The sequence below is a fragment of the Salvelinus alpinus genome, chromosome 8 (genome assembly GCF_045679555.1).
Source record: "Salvelinus alpinus chromosome 8, SLU_Salpinus.1, whole genome shotgun sequence".
Taxonomy (NCBI): domain Eukaryota; kingdom Metazoa; phylum Chordata; class Actinopteri; order Salmoniformes; family Salmonidae; genus Salvelinus; species Salvelinus alpinus.
This window is the reverse complement of record NC_092093.1, coordinates 25,681,054-25,705,417: the sequence shown is the minus strand read 5'-3', so window position 1 is coordinate 25,705,417 and position 24,364 is coordinate 25,681,054. Positions and strand designations below refer to the sequence as shown.

At 41.5% G+C, this 24,364-nt stretch overlaps 3 protein-coding genes across 4 annotated transcripts; 2 read left to right on the top strand and 1 right to left on the bottom strand.

Annotated features, from left to right (window-relative positions):
• Window positions 1-131: 131 nt before the first annotated feature.
• On the top strand, window positions 132-2,676 carry msgn1 (mesogenin 1). The gene has a single exon (XM_071413123.1). It carries the CDS (start codon window positions 1,888-1,890, stop codon window positions 2,365-2,367), a length of 480 nt encoding a protein of 159 aa, XP_071269224.1. The 5' UTR covers window positions 132-1,887; the 3' UTR covers window positions 2,368-2,676.
• A 922-nt stretch (window positions 2,677-3,598) lies between these two features.
• LOC139582785 (collagen alpha-1(VIII) chain) lies at window positions 3,599-8,824 on the top strand. The gene is made up of 6 exons (XM_071413118.1): window positions 3,599-3,744; window positions 6,669-6,754; window positions 6,854-7,012; window positions 7,241-7,498; window positions 7,677-7,799; window positions 8,262-8,824. The coding sequence occupies exons 2-6, from the start codon at window positions 6,669-6,671 to the stop codon at window positions 8,350-8,352; spliced, it is 717 nt and encodes a 238-aa protein (XP_071269219.1). The 5' UTR covers window positions 3,599-3,744; the 3' UTR covers window positions 8,353-8,824.
• Window positions 8,825-16,943: 8,119 nt separating this feature from the next.
• mrps10 (mitochondrial ribosomal protein S10) lies at window positions 16,944-24,364 on the bottom strand. Of its 2 annotated transcripts, none has more exons than XM_071413115.1 (7): window positions 24,001-24,364; window positions 23,703-23,764; window positions 19,213-19,276; window positions 18,779-18,918; window positions 18,451-18,559; window positions 18,116-18,205; window positions 16,944-17,426 (listed from the first exon to the last, which is right to left on the bottom strand). In XM_071413115.1, exons 1-7 carry the CDS (start codon window positions 24,070-24,072, stop codon window positions 17,235-17,237), a joined length of 729 nt encoding a protein of 242 aa, XP_071269216.1. In that variant the 5' UTR covers window positions 24,073-24,364; the 3' UTR covers window positions 16,944-17,234. The 2 variants fall into 2 exon arrangements, with proteins under 2 accessions (XP_071269216.1, XP_071269217.1); XM_071413116.1 differs by having other exon boundaries at window positions 23,703-23,755; window positions 24,001-24,140.

Here is a 24,364-nt window from a genome sequence, read left to right as displayed (position 1 = left end):
TCTGTATTTATTTTGAATATCCCACAGCTCTCATGTAATGATTGGACTACTAAGGTACTGATGCAAATGCGCAAAATGTAAAACAGAGTTTGGACAACAAGGCTCTCCAAATGGAAGAGACAATCATTGACCATATAAAGGTACAATAACTTTTATACCTTCGTTTGCGCAAAAGTCGAGCTTTTGTAAGCGAATGAAAGTAGCATCACCGTCCTAATAACCACATAAACTTCCCGACGTGTTGCTTCCTATAGCAGGCAGAGGGGCGCAAAGGTTCTCGCCCGTCAGTGACCCACCAGCAGTAGAGCGCGGTTTTATGACCTGGCCCGTTTTGCTCCCCCTTGATCATTAGTGAGCCGTTTACACACCTATTCAGACATGAAAGAGCTGCCAGGTTAGTGTGTCTTACCCAGCCCCGATGACAGCTGCATCCTCCTTGCTCGTGCGTATTGGCATGCATCGATTTCAGACAGCAGGACTTTATTGGCTAGGCTAATTTGTTGATAATACTTCCTCCTAATGTACAAATATAAGTCATTTCTAAACATTTACTTAGTTATTCTCTGCAGATTTAGCTTCACGTTGCGTAAAACTGATATTTCTTTCAGGTTTCACTTTCTATCTGTCATTGTCTACCTCACACAGACACAACATTAGCACCGTTATATACTTAACAAAAATGTAAACGCAACAATTTCCACGATTTTACTGAGTTACAGTTCATATAAGGAAATCAGTCAATTTAAATAAATTCATTAGGCCCTAATCTATGGATTTCAAATGACTGGGCAGGAGCGCAGCCATGGGTGGACCTGGGAGGGCATAGGCCCACCCACTTGGGAGCCGGGCCCAGCCAATCAGAATAAGTTCCCCAGAAAGGGGCTCTATTATATAGACAGAAATACTCCAGAAGTTTCATCAGCTGTCTGGGTGGCTGGTCTCAAACGACCCTGCAGGTGAAGGAGGTCCTGGGCTGGCATGGTTACATGTGGTCTGTGGTTGTGAGGGCAGTTGGACGTACTACCAAATTCTCTAAAACAATGCTGAGGGTGGCTTTTGGTAGAGAAATTAACATTCTATGGCAACAGTTCGAGTGGACATTCCTGCAGTCAGCATGCCAATTGCACGCTTCCTCAAAACTTGAGACATCTGTGGCATTGTGTTGTGTGACAAAACTGCACATTTTAGAGTGGCCTTTTGTTGTCCCCAGCACAAGGTGCACCTGTGGAATGATCATGCTGTTTAATCAGTTTCTTGATATGCCACACCTATCAAGTGGATGGATTATCTTGGCAAAGGAGAAATGTTCACTAAAAGGGATTTAAACAAATGTGTGCACAGAATTTTAGGGAAATAAGCCTTTTGTGCAGTTGGGAAAATTCTGGGATCTTTTATTTCAGCTCATGAAACATGGGACCAACACTTTACATGTTGCCTTTATATTTTTGTTCAGTATAAAAAAAAGTATTTGTCTGTTTATCTTCTAGATGTTGGAGTACACCTAGACACACGTTGCCCATCCTGTTAATGAGGTGTGAAAAGCCCAGATGTAACAATCTCCTTTCATTCCTTCATTAGAGAGATCACATCAAACTGATAATTGTTGTCGTGCCCATCTAAAGAGCCATTTCCCACAAAAGAAAATCTAATTATTTTTCATTCTGTTACACGTTATCCGTCTATTTCACCTTATTGGCACCTCGGTGACAACGAACGACGTCCTTCGGGAAAGTCACATTTTAGCACTTGAGTTTTCTTTGAACTTTCGCTTCAGCTGTGAACTCATAAACCACAGAGAGCTGCGTCCATATAAAACGGTTTCTCAAGCCGCTTTTCAGAATTTGCTCTCCACGGAGCTGCGGAATAGCCTATCATTGAGGTCACCGTATGGAGAGCGTGTCTGAGGATATTGCTAACATGGATTGTGACATTGAAGTTGTTACCTCAAAAATGCTCTCTGAATGGGATTGGAAGACGCAGGAAAGGGCTTTTGGGAACGGGCATGATTCTCTTGAATCCACATCACCAGAATCATCATTCGATTCAATGTGCTCTTCGCCCGAGATGTCCTCCAGCTCAACTGGGCATCAGAGCTTCGGAAATGTATCCTATGGCTTAACAGGACACAGCCCAACCCCGTGCGCAACGTTGAAACAAACCAAACCGAAGATGTCGACCAAGAGACGCATGAAGGCGAGCGAGAGGGAGAAGATGCGAATGAGGAGCCTAGCAGAAGCTTTGCACCAGCTCCGCGACTACCTGCCTCCAGATTACAGTAAAAGGGGACAACCTCTGACCAAAATTCAAACTCTCAAATACACCATTGAGTATATAAATGAACTTTCGGACATCCTCAACCACGCGTAATGATGTGCTAAAAGATGGCCACGTTTTAAATGATGCGTAACGGGGCCAAACTATTTGGTATTAGGTGTAGACCATTGTCAAACCTTTTGTGTTTGGAAAACTATTTTTGGTTTGTTCATTTTGATATTGGTGCATTGTGGATGATAAGTTAATTTCTCATATTGTATTTAGAATTATTCTGCCCCTCATCTGATGTAAATAATTGTTATTCTGTGGGGACTTGACTTGACCATGTAATTTTCTTGTATGTGAATAGGCTATTCTTGTTTTACATTATTGACATGAATTAAACAAACATTATAAACAAAATGTACGTTTGGGGCCAGATTAATGTTATTTTCTTTTAACTCTGTGATATCCATCATCTTCAAATACTATGGACAGGTTTCAAACATATATTTGAGGTTAGTATTATGCCAATATTATCCTATATATTTGCAATGTTTTCGTCAAATGACACAGGCAAAGCATAGGTCTGCATGACATACACTGACGATACAAAACATTAAGAACACCTGCTCTTTCCATGACGTAAACGGAACAGGTGAATCCAGCTGAAAGTTCTGATCCCTTATTGATGTCACTTGATAAATCCACTTCAGTCTGTGTAGATGAATGGGGGGGATACAGGTTAAATAAGGCTTTTTAAGCCTTGAGACAATTGAGACATGGATTGTGTATGTGTGCCATTCAGAGGGTGAATGGGCATGACACAAAATGTAAGTGTCAAGTGTTTTGTGTCAAAAACTGCAACGCTGCTGAGTTTTTCATGTTCAATAGTTTCCTGTGTGTATTAATAATAGTCCGCCATCCAGCCAACTTGACACAACTGGGAAGCATTGAGACAACATGGGCTCGCATCCCTATGGAACGCTTTCGACACCTTGTAGAGTCCATGCCCCAACGAATTGAGGCTGCTCTGAGGACAAAAAAAAGGCGGGGGGGGGTGCAATTCAATGTTAGGAAGGTGTTCCTAATGTTTGTTATACTCAGTGTGTATATATATCTAATCTTTAGTCTTTGCTTTCTGTACATTTCACCAAACATTGGTTGGAAATATAAATGTTTCCTCTACCAATAACAAGATGCAAATTCCAAAGCGGGTATTACAAGAACAGCGGGTTTAGCCAATCAGAAAGCGACTCTATTTCCTGTGGGCGTGACTCTCGCTACAACGTATTCTTGCCAAAAAATCTGAGCCTTAGATGTAATCGGTTCCGCTGATGCCGCCATTTCAAATCGAAATATAGGGACAGGGTATATATAATATTTTTTACATTTTTTATTTGCAAATCTTTTTATATTTTCTTTTTATTTAGAGTACGTATCTATATTTAGTTGTATTTCTGGACCTCAATAGTCTTCATAACCAGTAAGGTAAGCCATTGCTTCTGCATATTTTACAGCAACATCATTCTATTTATTAATTCCAGACCTCAGTATTTATCTAATATTTCCATCCAGATTTGAACAACCACTGCACCTATCTGTTTCGTTATAATTGTGATTCAGACAACCTTATCGAAGGAACGATTATAGACATGGGAAAGGTAGCCGACTTTCTAATCAGCTTTTGTTGATAAATGGAGGATATTTCCCTGTTTATATCCTCACCAAAGCACCAAGTGGTGTGAGCTTTCCACAGATGATGGTACTGTGCTTTTTAATTTTGTGAAGTCGTGCAGAAGGAAAATTGTGCACTATTTAAAATAAATAAATAAAGGCTATACACATTTTTCAGTAGGAAGCAAAAATAAAACATAAACCTTCGATTAATATTAGATTCTCATGGTCACAGTCTTGATGGTAGTGGGTGTAGGTAATGGCATTTGTAATCAGCTGCAGCTATGTTTAGTATATTTCCATGACGTTTGTCAGGACATAGCCTCCTAGGCAATGTCAGCTATTGCATGTAAACAATGACAACCAGTTATGTAGGCTATTGTTGGAAATAACACCATGTTTATTGACCCGTGGCAGTTTATTTTGAGGGTCAATGAATTATAATAATTGAACTGCTAGTATTGAATTGAAGGAGTTGCCTTTGACAAATGTTGTTTCCCTAGGTGTCCATAACCTGAAGTTAAATTGATATACAAACTTCTTATAGTATCTTAAGAATGCATCTTTATATATATATATATGTATGTGTGTAATTTAAGCTGGGTGCTCTCCAAATGAGGTGGTGCTGAATAACTGATGATAACTCAACTGTAATTTTGATAGCTGGATATCATTTGTGTTTGCAGGATAGATTAACAGATTAATAAAGAATTTATAAGACATCAGGATGAATTTCCACACAAATAAATCAGAAACTCCATTATTATCAGCTTTATATCTCCCACAATTGCCACAGTATATCACAAGCCTCTGGACAGAAAGACCCCATATCTTTCATCTTGCCTCCTTGAGGTATATTCTAAAATGTCACCCCACAATGCAGTAGTGAGATTCCTCACTGTATGTTGGTGCAGGCTGTTCTGGAGCTCCAGGCATGTGGATTGTCCATCAGCTGTGTTGTGGTTTGTGTGTGTTTGTGTATGTGCCCCCTGTCTTCTGCCCCATAGCCTACCCCATCCCCCACTCATGCCTTTCCCCCACTCCAGCCTTGCAAGGGTGCAGGTGCTACATTTTACAATAGGCCCAGGCCTTGGCACTATAAATAATCTCTCATGACCGCCAGCTTTGGCCCCAGCTTCACTCCATGCAGCCACCGTGCCTAACTCCTAAAGCTCTCATTGGCTTAGGATTCACTCTCTCTGTGTTCGTTTGTGCATGCTCAGTCAGTCAATGCCCAGCCATAAACTGGCACTCTCTCTACGAATGTCCAGGTTTAGGTTTCAACCATTGACTGAAAGGGATCACGACTGAAGTAGGGAACTTTCAAGCTCTTTACTCCCCCAAAGTCCATAAACACAAGCCTTAGTATGGATATCTAGAAACTTGAGACTCTTTTCTATCCAATACTATTAACAATATGCATATTGTAAGAGCAGAAATTGATTAAAAGGCCGTTTGAAAATTTGCGCATATTTTCCAGTTTTTCCAATTCGCCCCCTATAGCCCAAACAGGTTAATCAAAGTCTTATTATTGGGGGTTTCTCTGCTATACTGAACATGGATCATGGTAACTCATCATGTCAGAAGTGACCCAGAATGCTCTTGTGCTGTACTGTGTTCTGTTGCTAATCAGTCCGCCTCTCCCCATCTTCAGATCTAAGAGAGAAGCTGACATTTGTCCACATCATGCTTGATTACCTTGTAGCTGTAGGCAACACTTAATTGATCTTTTCACTTATTTATTTAGTTTTAGTACTGAAAAAAATCAGTTTGTCCTTTTTTCTTCCTCCAGTGTCATCGTGATTTCTTCATTCACTGAAATCTGTTAGTTATACCTCTCAAATGTGACTTAGCAGACAGAAATATACAATAATGTTTCACGCATTGTTTTTTGCCTCTTATATTGTTATTTGGCTGATTCAAAGGTTCATTTACATAATTAAACAGGACGTTCTTGTGGTCTGTGTGTTGCTTCAAATATTTCAACACATGTCAAATTAAAAACACAACAAAAATACAGTTTAGTACCATACAGTAACATTTCATTTGTAGTAATTTTTGTGGTAATAATGTTTTTGAGATGATGAAGAGGTATGTATTTAGCAAGCATGTATTTTCTCTTTCCAACCTTTAGAAATGTTATTCCTCCCAACAACAGTGTTGTAACCACCGCATCAGCTACAATAGTTTAATTAGGAATGTGTGAGACTCCTGTAGGGTCTCTATTGTGTAGAAGCTTGTGTGGCCTATCGACATGTGATCTAATTTGAACATGTTAAAAGGCTGTCACTCTGAACAGACGGTAGATTACATGACAGCTTAAAGGCGATGACGTCCCCAAAGCGTTGTTGTACGATCGATTTACACACAATATCAAAATTACGATAGGTTGTATAATGTATAACATACCCAGAATGTATGGGGCATCTGTGTATTACATCCCATGTGAGGAGGGGTCATAGGCTCAGCTCAAGGCTAAGCTTCCAGCTCAGGTTGAAATGTTGAACTTTACGCAAACCTAGATATACTGTACTGCTAGCCATGTCGTGACTATGCTCATAAGTTAACATCAGCTGTTATAACTGTTATAACAACTGTCATGTCAATGTTATGACAGTCTTAAAGCTCTTTAAAGCAGCGTTTAAGACTGTGTAACCAAATTTCCTTCAAAGAAGACTGTGGTAATCATTGCTTTGTAATCCACTACATATGATGTCTTTCTTTCCTTGTGTTATCAGATGGACGCAGATACAGAGCAGGTGACGGACAACACAGAAACTTCCCAAGATGCATCTGAGGAGCCAATATCAGAAAACAAATCCAGGTCGGTCATGTGACTAGATCTTCTCAGGCTGCTATTGATCAGTCATCGTTACCATGTAGAATGTAACACTACATTATGTCCCTTTCTTCATCTCTACAGGGGTCGTGGTGGGTTCAAAGGGCGTGGCCAGGGGTTCCGGATTGGTCGAGGAGGCATGCATGGTGGGCGGGGCCTGATGATGAAAGGATTTGGCCCACCCGGACGAGGCAGGGGGGATAGAGGACGGGGTGGGGACATGAATGGGTTTGGACCCATGAGGTAAGGAATTGATGCTTCTGTATGCATGGGATGGTATCAGTGTTGTTTCAAAGCCAGGGAGCTGAATGAATGACAGGTATTCACATGCTATTTCTGGAATACATTTTCACATTTCTATTGTTTTTCCCCAATTTACATTTTTACATTTAAGTCATTTAGCAGACGCTCCAATGCGTCTGACTCACACCAAATGACTCATTCTCCCATGATGCCTCTATATGCCTGCAGGAGAGGGATGGGGAGGATGCGGCCGTACCCAGACATGAGGGGCAGGAGAGGAGGGAGGGTCGCTCTGATGGGGAGGGCCGGGCCTATGGGGAGGGGCGGTCTGATGGGGAGGGGCGGTCTGATGGGGAGGGGCGGTCCGATGGGGAGGGGCGGTCCTATGGGAAGGGGCGGTCCTATAGGGAGAGGCGGACCTATGGGCATGGGTCCTCCTCCACCCCCACCCATGCACCTGAGAGGCCCCTACCCACCAATGCACAGGTAAAGCCTACCAGCCACATACGAGTCATTCAGTAGATAAGTTGCCATTCATAATGTTATCAAGAGTGTTCATCAGTTCATTATTGATAAACAATCATAAATCAAATCATATAATGTCCTTGTTGTTAGTTGGTGTTTTTAACTTGCCCTTGAAATCACTGAACCCTTCCCACCATAGACACGGCCCCCCTCCTCCTCCCCCCCTGGGCCACCCTGGTTTTAGAGGGCACCCACCACACCCCAGAGGAAGAGGCATGTCCCCCGGACCCCCACGCCACTTCCACCCCAGGGGCCCCAGAGGGTAAGATGTTTATTAACATGTACATCAACCACTCACTCCATTCCTCCCTCCCTCCTTCTCTACAACTGTTATAACACATACAGCTTGTCTCCTCTTTCTTCCCTATGTCCTCTAATTTCCCAAACTCTTTGTCTCAATTGATGTGAATCACATTTAATGCCTCTTCTTCGCGCTTAGCAATGGTACGGTTAATCAAATAGCATCAAATGGTGAATAACAATGGAAAAAAAGGTTAAGGAAACATGAATAAATCCTAGTAAATCTTAAACCCTGCTCAAAGTTTTGGACCCACAGTTTTAAATAGTGCATGAAAGAGATTTGTGATCAACACAGTGAGTAGCTGAAAGGGGGAGAGCCTCCAGTGCAGTGGAAGAGATGAGAGGGGGTACACACTGCTATCAGAGTGTACACCCTGGTGGCAGAGCACGAGAATCCAATGTGTGATTTTATCCTTTTACACAGCTACCACAATGGACCAGCTTCTCCTCCTCATCATCCCCCACCTGGCAGAGGCCAGAGGTGGCCAGGGCCCCCTGGTGGCCGACGGTTTTAACGCAGCCTGCCCTAAAATAATACAGTAACAGAGAGCTTTACAGTCTATAGCAGCAAGCCTACTGGGCTGGGGTGGCTAAACTGAGCTAAGAGCACCTTAATATGTGTCATAAAAAGAAGACCCCTTTTTAAACATCCTTATGGAACACCCTGTAGCCAAATATCTGGATATTGATATCGTATACCAGAGGAGAAGATGTGAATCAACAAGTGGACACTTAAATGCCTCAGACCTTAACAGTACATAAAGGCATTCTCACTTTCATTGTAACTTTTGTTATTAGAAAAAAATGTGCTCTTGGTATTAGGACAAAGTTGTATAGTATTGAGAGAATGAAAATATGATTAAAAAAAGAGTCCCAAAGGGATGATAAGTGTTGATATTCAAATCCCTTAGATGTCATGTGGTCTTGTGGTGGTCACTCTGTGAACCTTAAGGAATATCTGACACTAATAAAAAGAGAAATGACACATTGTGTGTGAGTGAGAAAGAAAAGAAGGTGAGAAAGAAAGAAAGAAAGAAAGAAAAAAGAAAGCAATGTGCAACAGCCCTCAAGCACCAGTTACTAGCACTAGTTTCTTACACCTTGGACCTCCCTAACTTTCCCTTTTGTTACATGGATATACTTTTGTATTACAACTTCACCAAGCAGTACACAACTACAGCAAAAGCTGTTTAGACTCACATACACATTCTTAAGTGAAAGACAATATTTTTCATGTCAAGTATTCATGATTATTTTACGTGACATTTTTATATGATTAATGTGCAGCTATTTTAAGTTAATGCATATTGCTATTTGGAACAATTCATGCTTGTGTTCAGCAATCTATATTGTGGAATGACTAAAGAACTTAAATTAATACTATATTGAAATAATATAACAAATATATAGTATATATACTAGCAGCATTTACAGTATATTTCAAAGCAAATTACGAAACAAGTAATTGCTTCAGTTTAGTCTAAGATACTTACTATTCAGTGTGTTAAGTTTTGAAGTGTTATCATACGTTATACTTACTGTAACTGACATAACTTTGTGGATTTGTGGATGTACTTTTGGAAAACAGTAACAACTATGACGTAGTCGTGAAGGAAAAAAATAAAAGTAAAACTTAACTGAACTGCTCTTTTTATTGTTTTTTTAAAGTCCAAGTCTGAGAGTCAACTTGACACAACATGACTGTAATTTAATAAAGAGAATGGACAACAATGTTATTATACTATAAAGTTACACAGTGGCTACACTGCTGTTGTTATGGTAATGGTACCACTCAGACAATTGCTGAGTTATCACTGAAACACAAACAGCACATTATGAATGAATTTGCTTGAATCAGTTTTAATGCAATTGATATTTTTGCTGCACACATACACATATATAATGCAACACTGATGCATACCTTGACATGAATGTAAGGTCACATTGTCATATTTGCTAAGATGAAGTTGGAGGACCAAGAACTCTTATGGGAAAGTCTTAACTGTAAAAGTGAAAATGGGTCAGGAGAGTTTGGAAATGATCACACAGAAAGAAAAATATTTTATAGTCACGCTGAGGGCTGAAAGCTACAATAATGCACACCATAAATGACTTGAGAAAGCAGTGCAACTATGCAGTAATGTTATTCCGAAGAGCACTATATGCAGTAGAAATGCCTTTGACACATGGAACACTGAATGAGCCAACAAACCCAACCAGGTGAGATTTGACCAACGGACATTCCACTCTAGAAATGTACCGTACTGAAATGTTTCCTCCGTATCAATAACAACTTCCAGACAGAATTCCAATGGTAGTCTGTTTAAAAGGAGGACATTATCCCCCATAGGAGTTGTAATCGGCCAAATTCACAATGTAGAATATGCTTTAGTCTCTACCATAGATCCCAGAGGAGGACAAGGGATTGAGTGACACAAGCACATCCCACTGTTCTATATCTTTGATAAACGTTTTACATAAAATATTTGTTCTCTCTTGATTGTCATTAGTTAATCTACCCCAGTCTGTTGCAGTTGCATGTAAAGGTGCAACACCGACCTCATACATACAGTACACTTGAAACTCAAACGAGATCAAGCACAGTGTATTATCAACATATTGTTATCTAATAAACACTGTTTTACTGGTGCCACAATTCGAGTCATTAAAGATGATAAACACACAGATATTACAAATAAAGTGAATAATCCAGTTGTTATGGATTTATGCTGACTTTGTAGTTTTTACATGATACAATGCCTAGATACAATGCAGAGGTAATGCAGACAGTTAGAGAAAGGTAATGAATATATGCAATCATATGGATAGACATTTATTATTAATGAACAGTACATAATGCTGACAAAACAAGCATATGGCATTACTTCTGAAAAGCAGAAAAAGTGCATACTCAATGAGTCCATGTAGACACAGAGCAGGACCGCGCAGCACCTAATCCAGTACACACACAACAGTGGTAGCTGCTGAGGGGAGGATGGCTCGTAATAATGTCTGGAACGGAGCCAATGGAATGGCATCAAACACATGGAAACCATGTATTTAATAACATTCCACTAATTCCGCTCCAGCCATTACCACGAGCCCGTCCTCCCCAATTAAGGTGCCACCAACCTCCTGTGACACACACTGTGCTTCAGAAAAAAACAGTAGGCAGGTGTTGCACCTTTCCCCCTCTGTACATCTCTATCCCCTTCCTATGAACCAATGCTTCTCTGCTGCCCTCTCTCCCACCTCTCTCCCAGTCTTCTTTTGGAATCCCCTCTGCTTTTAACAGTGATAATGACAGACTGACTGTTGTTGTCTCCAGAAGGGGGGTTTAGTGCTTCGGAAGGCAGCAGACCCCAAGAACTCCCCCACCCCACCTCTAAATTGAGACTCCTGGTGTCCAAATCCCTCCCCTCCCTCCCTTTGAATCTTGGAGATTCTCTTTTACAGGATGGAAATGGAGAGAAAGTCTGGAAACCGTGGTCAATCTACATTCTTTTGAAGCAGGTGAGGCAGAAAGGAAAAGGGAGAACATTGCCTATTGTTTCTGTTGTCTTTAGATGTATTTTGTAATACAGCAATGAATTGCCTTTTTAGGTACAACGCTATGGTATATCTTACATCCAAACATGAATGTACATAAAGGACACTGAAGCACACAAAGAGCCATAAGCTAAGGTATGTTTTTAGCAATATGATAATTATGGTAATAATGATTACCATATGTAAATTACAGGGTTTAAGTGGGTTTTGTTAAGTGTTGATTATTACGTTCAGTCAATGAGGGTGTCGATTAATCGCGGCCGTGTAGGCATGTTTTGCATCGGCTGAAAGTAGATTTCATGGGATTTGTAACCGGGCTGCCTCCCGGGCGTGAGCCAGGTGCCCTGTTCAAAGCCCACGGCGCAATCGGCTCGACATTTAGTGAATTAATTAATCACGTGTAGTAATTAGTAGGATTCTGGGTTTTCCCATGCAAAAGTGATCGCTTTGGATAAAAAAATATTTATCTGCCATCCCAATGAAAAATAGTTAGAAAATTCAAACATTTATTTTATGTAAAATATGTATGTTTCTGGACGATGCACCATGCTGCCTTGTTGACAAAATTATTGAGCTGCACAGATTACTGTTCGAGTTCAGAATGGCGCTCCTCCCTCCCCGCTTTCGCTCGATGACGTGCCAGGCCATTGCCCGGTGCCCTGCGGCTCCACATTATCGTAATGGCCTAATCGTCAATAGATGATTTAAAGGCCCAAAGCAGACGTTTTTATGTCAATATTAAATTATTTCTGGGTAACAATTAAGTACCATACTGTAATAGATTTCCATTCAAATTGACAAAAATAGCTTTTTAGCAAAAACTATTTCTCAAGCTAAAATTTAGCAAGGACTGTCTGGGAGTGGTCTTAGTGGGGAGGGGGAAACTTAAAACTAGCTGTTATTGGAAGAGCTTTGGAACTCACTTTGTTATTGGTCAAGTGGAAATATGTAACTTTTTGGGCGACGACCAAATTCACATAGAAATGTGAGTTATAGATCTATCATTCTACTTGAAAGCAAGTCCAAGAAGCGGTAGAGCTGTTGTTCTATGTGAGCTATTTCTATCCTTCCCATTCTTAAATGCTGTTTTTGTGTCTTTTACTTTTGGTTTTGTACATGAGCTTAAAACAGCTGAAACAATATTTTTGGTTTTGGAAAGTATATTCACAGCGGTTTAGATTGTACTATCTTATACTACATTAAAAAAAATATAAACGCAACATGTAAAGTGTTGGTCCCATGTTTCATGAGCTGAAATAAAAGATCCCAGAAATGTTCAATACACAAAAAAATCTTATTTCTCTCAAATGTTATGTACAAATGTGTGTACATCTCTGTTAGTGAGCATTTCTCCTTAGCGAAGATAATCCATCCACCTGATCATTACACAGGTGCACCTTGTGCTGGGGACAATAAAATGCCACGCTAAAATATGCAGTTTTGTCACACAACACAATGCCACAGATGTCTCAAGTTTTGAGGGAGCATGCAATTGGCATGCTGACTGCAGGAATGTCCACCAGAGCTGTTGCCAGAGAATTGAAAGTTAATTTCTCTATCATAAGCCGCCTCCAACATCATTGTAGAGAATTTGGCAGTACATCCAACCGGCCTCACAACTGCAGATCACGTGTATGAAGTCATTTTGGCGACCGGTTTGCTGATGTCAACATTGTGAACCGAGTGCCCCATGGTGGCATTGGGGTTATTGTATGGGCCTGCATAAGCTACGGACAACGAACACAATTGCATTTTATCGATGGCAATTTGAATGCACAGAGATACTGTGACGAGATCCAGAGGCCTATTGTCATGCCATTCATCTGCTGCCATCACCTCATGTTTCAGCATGATAATGCACAGCCCCATGTCACAAGGATCTGCACACAATTCCTGGCCTGCATATTCACAAGACATGTCAACCATTGAGCATGTTTGGGATGCTCTGGATTTACGTGTACGACAGCGTGTTCCAGATTCTGCCAATATCCAGCAACTTTGCACAGCCATTGAAGTGGGAAAACATTCCACAGGCCACAATCAACAGCCTGATCAACTCTATGCAAAGGAAATGTGTCGCACTGCATGAGGCAAATGGTCTGACTAGTTTTCTGACCAACAGATCTGTATTCCCAGTCGTGAACTCCATAGATAAGGGCCTAATGAATTTATTTCAATTAATTGATTTCCTCATATGAACTGTAACTAAGTAAAATATTTGAAATAATTGAATGTTGCGTTTATATTTTTGTTCAGTACAGAGCCTTAGGAAAGTATTCAGACCCCTTGACTTTTTCCACATTTTCTTACGTTACAGCTGTGTTCTAAAATGGATCAAATATTTTTTCCCCCTCATCAATCTACACACAATACCCCATAATTCCAAAATGTGTATAGAAATGTTTGTAGATTTATTACAAATAAAAACATAAATACCTGATTTACACAAGTATTCAGACCCTTTGCTATGAGACTCAAAATTGAGCTCAGGTGTATCCTGTTTCCATTGCTCATCCTTGAGATGTTGCTACAACTTGATTGGAGTCCACCTGTGGTAAATTCAATTGATTGGACATGATTTGGAAAGGCCTGAATGCCAAGCTTCACGTCTGGAGGAAACCTGGCACCATCCCTACAGTGAAGCATGGTGGTGGCAGCATCATGCTGTGGGGATGTTGTTCAGCGGCAGGGTCTGGGATACTAGTCAGGATTGAAGGAAAGATGACCGGAGCAAAGTACAGAGAGATCCTTGATGAAAACCTGCTCCAGAGCGCTCAGGACCTCAGACTGGGGCGAAGGGTCACCTTCCAACAGGACAACAACCCTAAGCACACAGCCAAGACAATGCAGGAGTGGCTTCAGGACAAGTCTTGAGTGGCCCAGCCAGAGTCCAGACTTGAACCCGATTGAACATCTCTGTAGAGACCTGAAAATAGTTGTTCAGCAACGCTCACCATCCAACCTGAGAGCTTGAGAGGATCTGCAGAGATTGGGAGAAACTCCCCAAATACAGGTGTGCAAAGTTTGTAACGTCATACACTCTAAAAAGAAAAGGTTCCTGGAGTATCCTTTAGGGGTTCTTCAAATTGAAACTGTGGGGGGAACCTCTAAGTTCTTCGAAGAACCCTTTTAAAATGGTTCTTCAAAAGAAACCCTTTTAATGAATCCTCAAATAACCTTTTGAAGTACCTTTTTGGGTACATTTTTGAACTCCCCCTTGCCCTATTATTAATAATAATACACATAATAATAACACAATATTTCAGTTGTCGGTGTTTATTAATATTTTAGAGGGAAAACAGAATTTAAAAATCTAAATAAGAGGTAAACGCCCAGCCGAGCCCCAAGTCTAATGGGTATATCCTCCGGCATGTTGATGTTAATGTGTTGATGTTCTCCGTATCCATAGCCAGATTTGGCAGTGCACGGTGATCGAACAGGTTTCCTGTTATTCTCCTCAGAGTTGTAGGGAGGGTGAAGTGTGTGAATCCCAAAAATTGCAATTATACAGATTTAAAAAAAAATGCACATGGCAGTATTCATACCTTGGTTTTTATGATAAATGTGAATGGGAAAATTACTTTTCACTTTTGATAATGGTTTTTATACAAATACCTTGTAAATAATGTAGAGGCCTCTGGGATTTCCATTGAAGAGATAAGGGAGGCTGCTGTGACCAAGTCCTATCTGGTTTTAGAGAAAACAAAATGAACTGTAGATGATACATGTGATCTGCAAAACATACCAATACCTTTGTGTGCCTCCTGGTCTGTATACCTGCAGACTCAGACACACACAAAAATGAGCAGTTCAGTCATCTGCACCCAATGCAGCTATAGCCTTTAATATATTCTTACTTCGTTGTTGGATAATATCCATTGAATTGTGTCCATTTTCTGTTTTAGAAAATGGACAAAGTGTCAAACACTGCCATTTGTACAAATATGAAAAGATAGATGGTATGATCATAACAATATAAATTTAGATCATTCAAGGGAGAAGCCTTACCTTACATTGAGGAGATCTTAACATTTTTCAGTTAAGTGCCTGCACCTGCTGTCATCTCAAATTCAAATCCAAATCTTTCAGTTGGGCAGTTAGTTGGTGGGGATTCTTGCAGGAACCTAAGTTGGTTGCTCAATGAACCCCACCTACTTTTGGGTTCTTGAAGAACATTTTGGGGGCATTTTTCAGAGCCAAGAACCATAAGGTTCTTCAAGGAACTTTTAGGATCATAGAAGAACCCTTGCTGTACCCCTAAGTTTTAGTGTACCCAAGAAGACTCAAGGCTGTAATCGCTGTGAAAGGTGCAAAAGGTGCTTCAACAAAGTACTGAGGTGAGGGTCTGAATTACTTACGTAAATATATGTTGTTTTTGTAATTATACATTTGCTAATTTCTATAAACCTGTTTCTGCTTTGTCATTATGGGGTAGTGTGTGTAAATGGATGAGGGGGGGGGGGGGGGAATTATTTAATCCATTTTAGAGTAAGGCTGTAACATAACAAAATGTGGAAAAAGTCAAGGGGTTTGAATACTTTCAGAATGCACTGTATATGAGTTTTAGCAACCAGGAAATGGCAGATTGATTTCTACATAGTGCAACTTTAACCAATTTACTGCATGGTAATATCACCATGGAAAGCCCAAACCTCCGCCGATGCAAACCTGCTGATTAGAAGGTCCTGTGTAGATTGTATTTTCGACCAGCAACTATCAGGAAATAACACAGATCACATTTTTACAGTGTTAGTTACATCAACTGTTGTACAATATGATACAAAACACAAGAAAAACTGAATTTCGACTGCACTGGGCCTTTAATAGATTACCACCAGTCCATAGCCTATGTCAGTACAAATGATCAATATGGCACTGAAATATAAAATATACATACTTGACATAAGGACAGCAGAAAGGACCTTAACGTTGCCCGAGTCAACTGCAGCAAAGACTTTAAAGCGATCCAAGCTTCCTCACTCATCTCCACCCAAGGTTGAGATGACTCAGAGGCTTAATATGATTAATGGCTGTGCGTTGTCTTCTTACGTATGACTCATCTGGATCCAGGGGTAGGGGCCGGATCAGAGGTTTTTATGTAGAGCAGCCAGAGGAAGTGACCATGTTGATTAAATGAAGGGAATTTTACTAGGACAACTGCTTATATAACATGAAGCACAGGCCTTTCATTTGGTCAGAATAAGGAAAGGATCTGAAATTCATAATCAGTAGCCATTGTGGTGAGTATGTTAAAAATATATATTCTAATTCAATGCAATCATTTCCAGTTTGTGTATTGCTGTTCTTCAATAAACATCTCAATTCATTTTGTGTGTTGGCCTTCTATACTGATTACAGAACGACACAAAGCAAACCAAATCAATACTTATCAAGAAAGCCAGTCTGCTATGGTGCATACGTTACATCCAACATAATCCTTCTTTATCTGGCAAATAACTCTCAAAATATCTTAATTGATGTTGTGAAAGCAGTTATGAATCCGACTGACTTGCACATGGTACCAGTATTCCAAAGAACACATCGTCAAACAAAGATAGACATGATAATTAATAGTTTAATAACAAAACATACATAACATACATCTTGTAGTCTTTTGGAGTACAGAAATTTGGACATTACAAGAAAAAGAAAGCCAACTAAAATGAGCAGCATAAGCTTAACTCAGAGAGCAGATGACTACTGACCATCTCTCTGGACTGAGTCAGTTTCAGTTCTTGCTTTTGTGGAGGATGCCCTGATACGGAGTCACTGCTTGTTCATGAGGGTTGGCCTGAGCTAGGGGCCGCACAGTTACACTAACTATTTGTTCAGAAGTTGATCAGATCATCTATGCAGTGCCTTGCTCTGGCTGACCCTTGTCAACAAGCATATTCTCTGGACCGGTCTCAGGGCTGGAGGTTCTGTCGTCTTGATTGGGTGCTGAGATAAGCAGCTTATGTATGTGGCTGGGCTTCTCTTCAGTTGGCGGGTCATTCCACATAGGTTCCAGGATATGCTCTGGAACCTTCTCCATGGAGGTCTAAAGATAGACAGATATTACAACCAGAAGTGGAGTCGTACTTTCAAATTTGAGTGTGTGTGTATATAAGAATGCTAAATACTTTATCATATCCAAAACAGATTAAGGCATATGACTGATCTTATTACTGATTACATAAGACGGCATAACAAAGCAAAAAAAATAAAAAATGACAAATTGTAGATGGTTGACATTGTGGTTGACTTAGCTATACCATGGAACCTATTCAGACCCTGCATATTTCAAGACATGGCATATGGGGTTGTAGTGAAATACCCAATGGGCTGGACGACTCTTTTCTTCTCACTCATCTTGAAAAAACATTTATTTAAAAACGTGGGAAAATCAATCAATCCACCATCATTAACACAATGGAAACATCTAAAGATGTATTATTGAAATAGCATGGGCGAAGGCCATGTGGCAAACAATAATGGAGGCACTAGGGATGGGGTGTGAGCATGTGTGTCTGGGCAGAAGAAATGTAGACGTTTTTTGTGTGCGTTTGAAAGTTATTCATATTTTTATTTAACTAGGCAAGTCAGTTAAGGACAAATTCTTATTTACAATGGACGGCCTTTATTATGTGTATGTTTGTATTTGGTGTCGGAAAAAAGGGGACACAAATGTAAAATAAATTTGTAGAAAGGAAAATCTACCCAGGACCTGTAACATCTTCTCAATCTTACCTTGGTCACCTCCATGGCCACACCCTCTGGCAGATTCCTCTGTATGTATTCCAGGTACACCTGTGCAGTAGATCCAGTCACACGAGAGAGCTAAGGGAGAGAGATGAAAAGGGGATGTAGACATACCACTGACCCCCTGTATCAGTCCATTGAACCTTCCCTATAGCCATCCATCTCATCTTGAAATAAACCCTATGAATCCATTGACTCTTCAGGAGTTCAAACAGAATCAATAGGAGTGGAAACAATCCCCAATGGTATGTTCTAGTTCTGAAAAAGATGAGGGTAGAGGCATTTGTTGGAACTTAAGGGTGGAAGAAGACTGTTTGCCTCACCTCTATGCAGCGGTAGTGCGTCCTCATTTCGTACTGGACCCTGTGTTTCTTGAAGATGTGGACAGATTTCAGAAGTGTCAGCCGCTCAATGTTCTTTGGAGGCTCAAATCTAGTGCAAAAAGAAAATAGACAGCCTTTTGAGTGAGTATTGTCCCACAGTGAGAAAACAAAAACATTGAGCATCATCAAAGCAGATTGGCACTGCTATCTAAATGTAAAAGTAGGTTAGAGATGCTCTGTGCTCATTTAGTCAAAGGACAACTCAGAGATGGGAACATAATAAACTGATGTGACAGTAACAGCTTAACACCCCTTAATGTCAACTCACACTTTGCCCAGAGTGACTCCCAGCTCTTTGGCAGCCAGGATGGCGAAGAACTCATAGCTGTCCAGGACTGCTTTGTCATGGCCCTTCACCAGCACAGACACCTTCTGGTACAACTTGTCCGGCTCCTCTGTGACAATCACCTGGAAGGAAAAGAGAAATGTGTAATTTACTAGATAAAAGTTCAGCAGAATAGTGTTTGTCATCCATGCTCTATATAGGGTACTCACTTTTTCCTGGCCATGTGATCTGACAATGAAAACTCAGGGTCCTAGTTATAGACTAACAGTGCATCAAGGCGATGTAGACAAGGTGTTGAAGGAGTAAAGCCGAAACCACACAGAGACACCGTCAAGGCTATTGGCACAATAGTGCTGGGGGCATCAAGGCTAGTGGCGCTGTACTGGGAGTGTCAAAAATAAAACAGGATGACTCACAGATGAGGGAAGAGAGGAAGAGAAGGTTCCAGTGTGGAGGCAGGCTGCAGGCAACTGGAGAGGGCTGTTGTAGGAGAATGGAGAAGGTGAAAATGGAGTTGGATTAGTTAGCTATAGGATTGACAAGTAGTAAACGCTCACTATATGGATTTTACACTTGAAGACTATAGCTAGAAAGCTAGTAGCTGACTAAACGCAACTCCATAGTGAATAAAGTTTCTAAAGAACTCCGCCAACAGAGTTGAGTAGAGACCAGGCTTTGTGGAATTCAGTTCTGACTACATTGATTAGCCCAACCAAATCAAAGTTTATTTATCACGTGCGCCAAATACAACAGGTGTAGACCTTACAGTGAAATGCTTACCTACAGGCTCTAACCAACAAAAACATGTATTAAGTGAACAATAGGTAAGTAAAGAAATAAAACAGTAAAAAGACAGTGACAAATAACAGTAGCGAGGCTACATACAGGCACCGGTTAGTCGGGCTGATTGAGGTAGTATGTACATGTAGATATGGTTAAAGTGACTAGTGACTATGCATACAGTGGGGAGAACAAGTATTTGATACACTGCCGATTTTGCAGGTTTTCCTACTTACAAAGCATGTACAGGTCTGTAATTTTTATCATAGGTACACTTCAACTGTGAGAGACGGAATCTAAAACAAAAATCCAGAAAATCACAGTGTATGATTTTTAAGTAATTAATTTGCATTTTATTGCATGACATAAGTATTTGATCACCTACCAACCAGTAAGAATTCCAGCTCTCACAGACCTGTTAGTTTTTCTTTAAGAAGTCCTCCTGTTCTCCACTCATTACCTGTATTAACTGCACCTGTTTGAACTCGTTACCTGTATAAAAGACACCTGTCCACACACTCAATCAAACAGACTCCAACCTCTCCACAATGGCCAAGACCAGAGAGCTGTGTAAGGACATCAGGGATAAAATTGTAGACCTGCACAAGGCTGGGATGGGCTACAGGACAATAGGCAAGCAGCTTGGTGAGAAGGCAATAACTGTTGGCGCAGATATTAGAAAATGGAAGAAGTTCAAGATGGCGGTCAATCACCCTTGGTCTGGGGCTCCATGCAAGATCTCACCTCGTGGGGCATCAATGATCATGAGGAAGGTGAGGGATCAGCCCAGAACTACACGGCAGGACCTGGTCAATGACCTGAAGAGAGCTGGGACCACAGTCTCAAAGAAAACCATTAGTAACACACTACGCCGTCATGGATTAAAATCCTGCAGAGCACGCATGGTCCCCCTGCTCAAGCCAGCGCATTTCCAGGCCCGTCTGAAGTTTGTCAATGACCATCTGGATGATCCAGAGGAGGAATGGAAGAAGGTCATGTGGTCTGATGAGACAAAAATAGAGCTTTTTGGTCTAAACTCCACTCGCCGTGTTTGGAGGAAGAAGAAGGATGAGTACAACCCCAAGAACACCATCCCAACCGTGAAGCATGGAGGTGGAAACATCATTCTTTGGGGATGCTTTTCTGCAACGGGGACAGGACTACTGCACCGTATTGAGGGGAGGATGGATGGGGCCATGTATCGCGAGATCTTGGCCAACAACCACTTTCCCTCAGTAAGAGCATTGAAGATGGGTCGTGGCTGGGTCTTCCAGCATGTCAACGACCTGAAACACACAGCCAGAGCAACTAAGGATTGGCTTCGTAAGAAGCATCTCAAGGTCCTGGAGTGGCCTAGCCAGTCTCCAGACCTGAACCCAATAGAAAATCTTTGGAGGGAGCTAAAAGTCCGTATTGCCCAGCGACAGCCCCGAAACCTGAAGGATCTGGAGAAGGTCTGTATGGAGGAGTGGGCCAAAATCAATGCTGCAGTGTGTGCAAACCTGGTCAAGAACTACAGGAAACGTATGATCTCTGTAATTGCAAACAAAGGTTTCTGTACCAAATATTCAGTTCTGCTTTTCTGATGTATCAAATACTTATGTCATGCAATAAAATGCTAATTAATTACTTAAAAATCATACAATGTGATTTTCTGGATTTTTGTTTTAGATTCCGTCTCTCGCAGTTGAAGTGTACCTATGATAAAAATTACAGACCTCTACATGCTTTGTAAGTAGGAAAACCTGCAAAATTGACAGTGTATCAAATACTTGTTCTCCCCACTGTATATGATAAACAGAGAATAGCAGTAGCCTAAAAAGAGGGGTTGGCGGGTGGCGGGACAATGCAGATAGCCCGGTTAGCCAAAGTGCGGGGTCACTGGTTGGTCAGGCCAATTGAGGTAGCATGTACATGAATGTATAGTTAAAGTGACTATGCATATATGATAAACCGAGAGTAGCAGCAGCATAAGAGGGGTTGGTTGGCACACAATGCAAATAGTCCAGGTAGCCATTTGATTACCTGTTCAGGAATCTTATGGCTTGGGTGTAAAAACTGTTGAGAAGCCTTTTTGTCCTAGACTTGGCACTCCGTTACAGCTTGCCATGCGGTAGTAGAGAGAACAGTCTATGACTGGGGTGGCTGGGGTCTTTGACAATTTTTAAGGCCTTCCTCTGGATTGCAGGCAGCTTAGCCTGGATGGCAGGCAGCTTAGCCCCAGTGATGTACTGGGCCGTACGCACTACCCTCTGTAGCGCCTTGCGGTCGGAGGCCGAGCATTTGCCGTACCAGGCAGTGATGCAATCAGTCAGGATGCTCTCGATGTTGCAGCTGTAGAACATTATGAGGATCTGAGGACCCATGCCAAATCTTTAGCTTCCTGAGGGGGAATAGGCTTTGTCGTGCCCTCTTCACAACTGTCTTGGTGTGTTTGGACCATTCTAGTTTGTTGGTGATGTGGACACCAAGGAACTTGAAGCTCTCAACCTGCTCCACTTCAGCCCCGTCGATGAGAATGGGGATGTGCTCGGTTCCTCCTTTTCCTGTTGTCTCCTTAGTCTTGGTTACGTTGAGGGAGAGGTTGTTATCCTGGCACCAACCGGCCAGGTCTCTGACCTCCTTCCTCCCTGTAGGCTGTCTCGTTGTTGATCAGGCCTACCACTGTTGTCGTCTGCAAACTTAATGATGGTGGAGTCGTGCCTGGCCATGCAGTCGTGGGTGAACAGGGAGTACAGGAGGGGACTGAGCACGCACCCCTGGGGGGCTCCAGTGTTGAGGATCAGCGTGACAGATGTGTTGCTACCTACCCTCACCACCTGGGGGCGGCCCGTCAGGAAGTCCAGGATCCAGTTGCAGAGGAAGGTGTTTAGTCCTAGGATCCTTAGCTTAGTGATGAGCTTTGAGGGTAATATGGTGTTGAACGCTGAGCTGTAGTCAATGAATAGCATTCTCACATAGGTGTTCCTTTTGTCCAGGTGGGAAAGGGCAGTGTGGAGTGCAATAGAGATTGCATCATCTGTGGATCTGTTTGGGCGGTATGCAAATTGGAGTGTGTCTAGGGTTTCTGGGATAATGGTGTTGATGTGAGCCATTACCAGCCTTTCAAAGCACTTCATGGCTACGGACGTGAGTGCTACGGGTCTGTAGTCATTTAGGCAGGTTGCCTTTGTGTTCTTGGGCACAGGGACTATGGTGGTCTGCTTGAAACATGTTGGTATTACAGACTCAATCAGGGACATGTTGAAAATGTCAGTGAAGACACCTGCCAGTTGGTCAGCACATGCCCGGAGCACACGTCCTGGTAATCCGTCTGGCCCCGCAGCCTTGTGAATGTTGACCTGTTTAAAGGTCTTACTCACGTAGGCTACGGAGAGAGTGATCACACAGTCGTCCGGAACAGCTGCTCTCATGCATGCTTCAGTGTTGCTTGCCTCCAAGCGAGCATAGTTGTGATTTAGCTCTTCTGGTAGGCTCATGTCACTGGGCAGCTCGTGGCTGTGCCTTCCTTTGTAGTCTGTAATAGTTTGCAAGCCCTGACACATAAGACAAGCGTCAGAGCCGGTGTAGTATGATTCAATCTTAGCCCTGTATTGACGCTTTGTCTGTTTGATGGTTCGTTGGAGGGCATAGCAGGATCTCTTATAAGCTTCTGGGTTAGAGTCCCGCACCTTGAAAGCGGCAGCTCTACCCTTTAGCTCAGTGTGAATATCGCCTGTAACCAAGGTCAATACTTAAAAAAAAAAAAAAATTATAATTAAATGTTTACCCTCTGTAGTTGTGTGCCTTTGTTTGCTGAAATCCCGCATTTTTCAATAAACGTTAATTTAAACCGACTGTTTGCTCGTTTCTGTTTCTCAAAGATGGCAAGTCAGTGCAAATGTGCACGTCTCCGATTACTTAGGCCAAGAGCTCCAAATTCTCATTCACCAATCAAATATCTGATGGTGTGTCTATCAAACAAATTTCGCATTCGCGCTGATTTATCTTCAATAAATTTAAACGAGCAGTCGGTGGTTGTATTTGACGTTTATTGAAAAAGTATGGATTTCAACAAATGATGGTCAATACTTTAAAAAATGTACAATGGAGTTGAGTTTAGTCCGCTAGTTAGTTAGGTACATACCGAAATAATGTAGATCTCCAATGATATCTGCAAGCGTTCAATCCTATTGATCCCTGTAAAGACTGGTAAAATTGTTATTAGCTAAAACTGTGAATTAACAAAACATGATCAAGGTAGCTAGCTATGGTCCAGGTTGTTAGTAAACGCCCTAGAGCAGAGCTGGCTGGCTAACTAAGTTCACACGCAGAGGCAGAATCTGTGCGATAAGCTTCGTGTATTAGAGAAATGCATGTGGATAACCCATTAATAACGACAACGCAGACTGTATACTTAATCTTAAGTATAGTAAATACTGTACCGATTGTGAAACTCCCACGAATATCCTTCCGAAGGTGCGAATATTTCGACCGATTACCACGGGGGCCGCCATGATTTTTGTGGGGGCGGGACAGTTATCTTCTTCAGTGACAGACAGACCAAGAAAGCGGTGAAATGCTGCCTCCCTCGGAATCGGAGTAATAACAGGTTTAATCGTTTTATTTTGTTTAAGTTATAGGTACATTTAGCCATCTAATTTCTTCTAGAACCTACCTTTGTGCTATTTTGCAAAGAAAATATTATCTTACTAAGTCATGCCACATGCTATGGTCTGCCAATAAAAAGTACTTTTCTCAAATGTTGTTCCATATATTCAAGCAATTCAGAAAATGTAGATTGAAGAT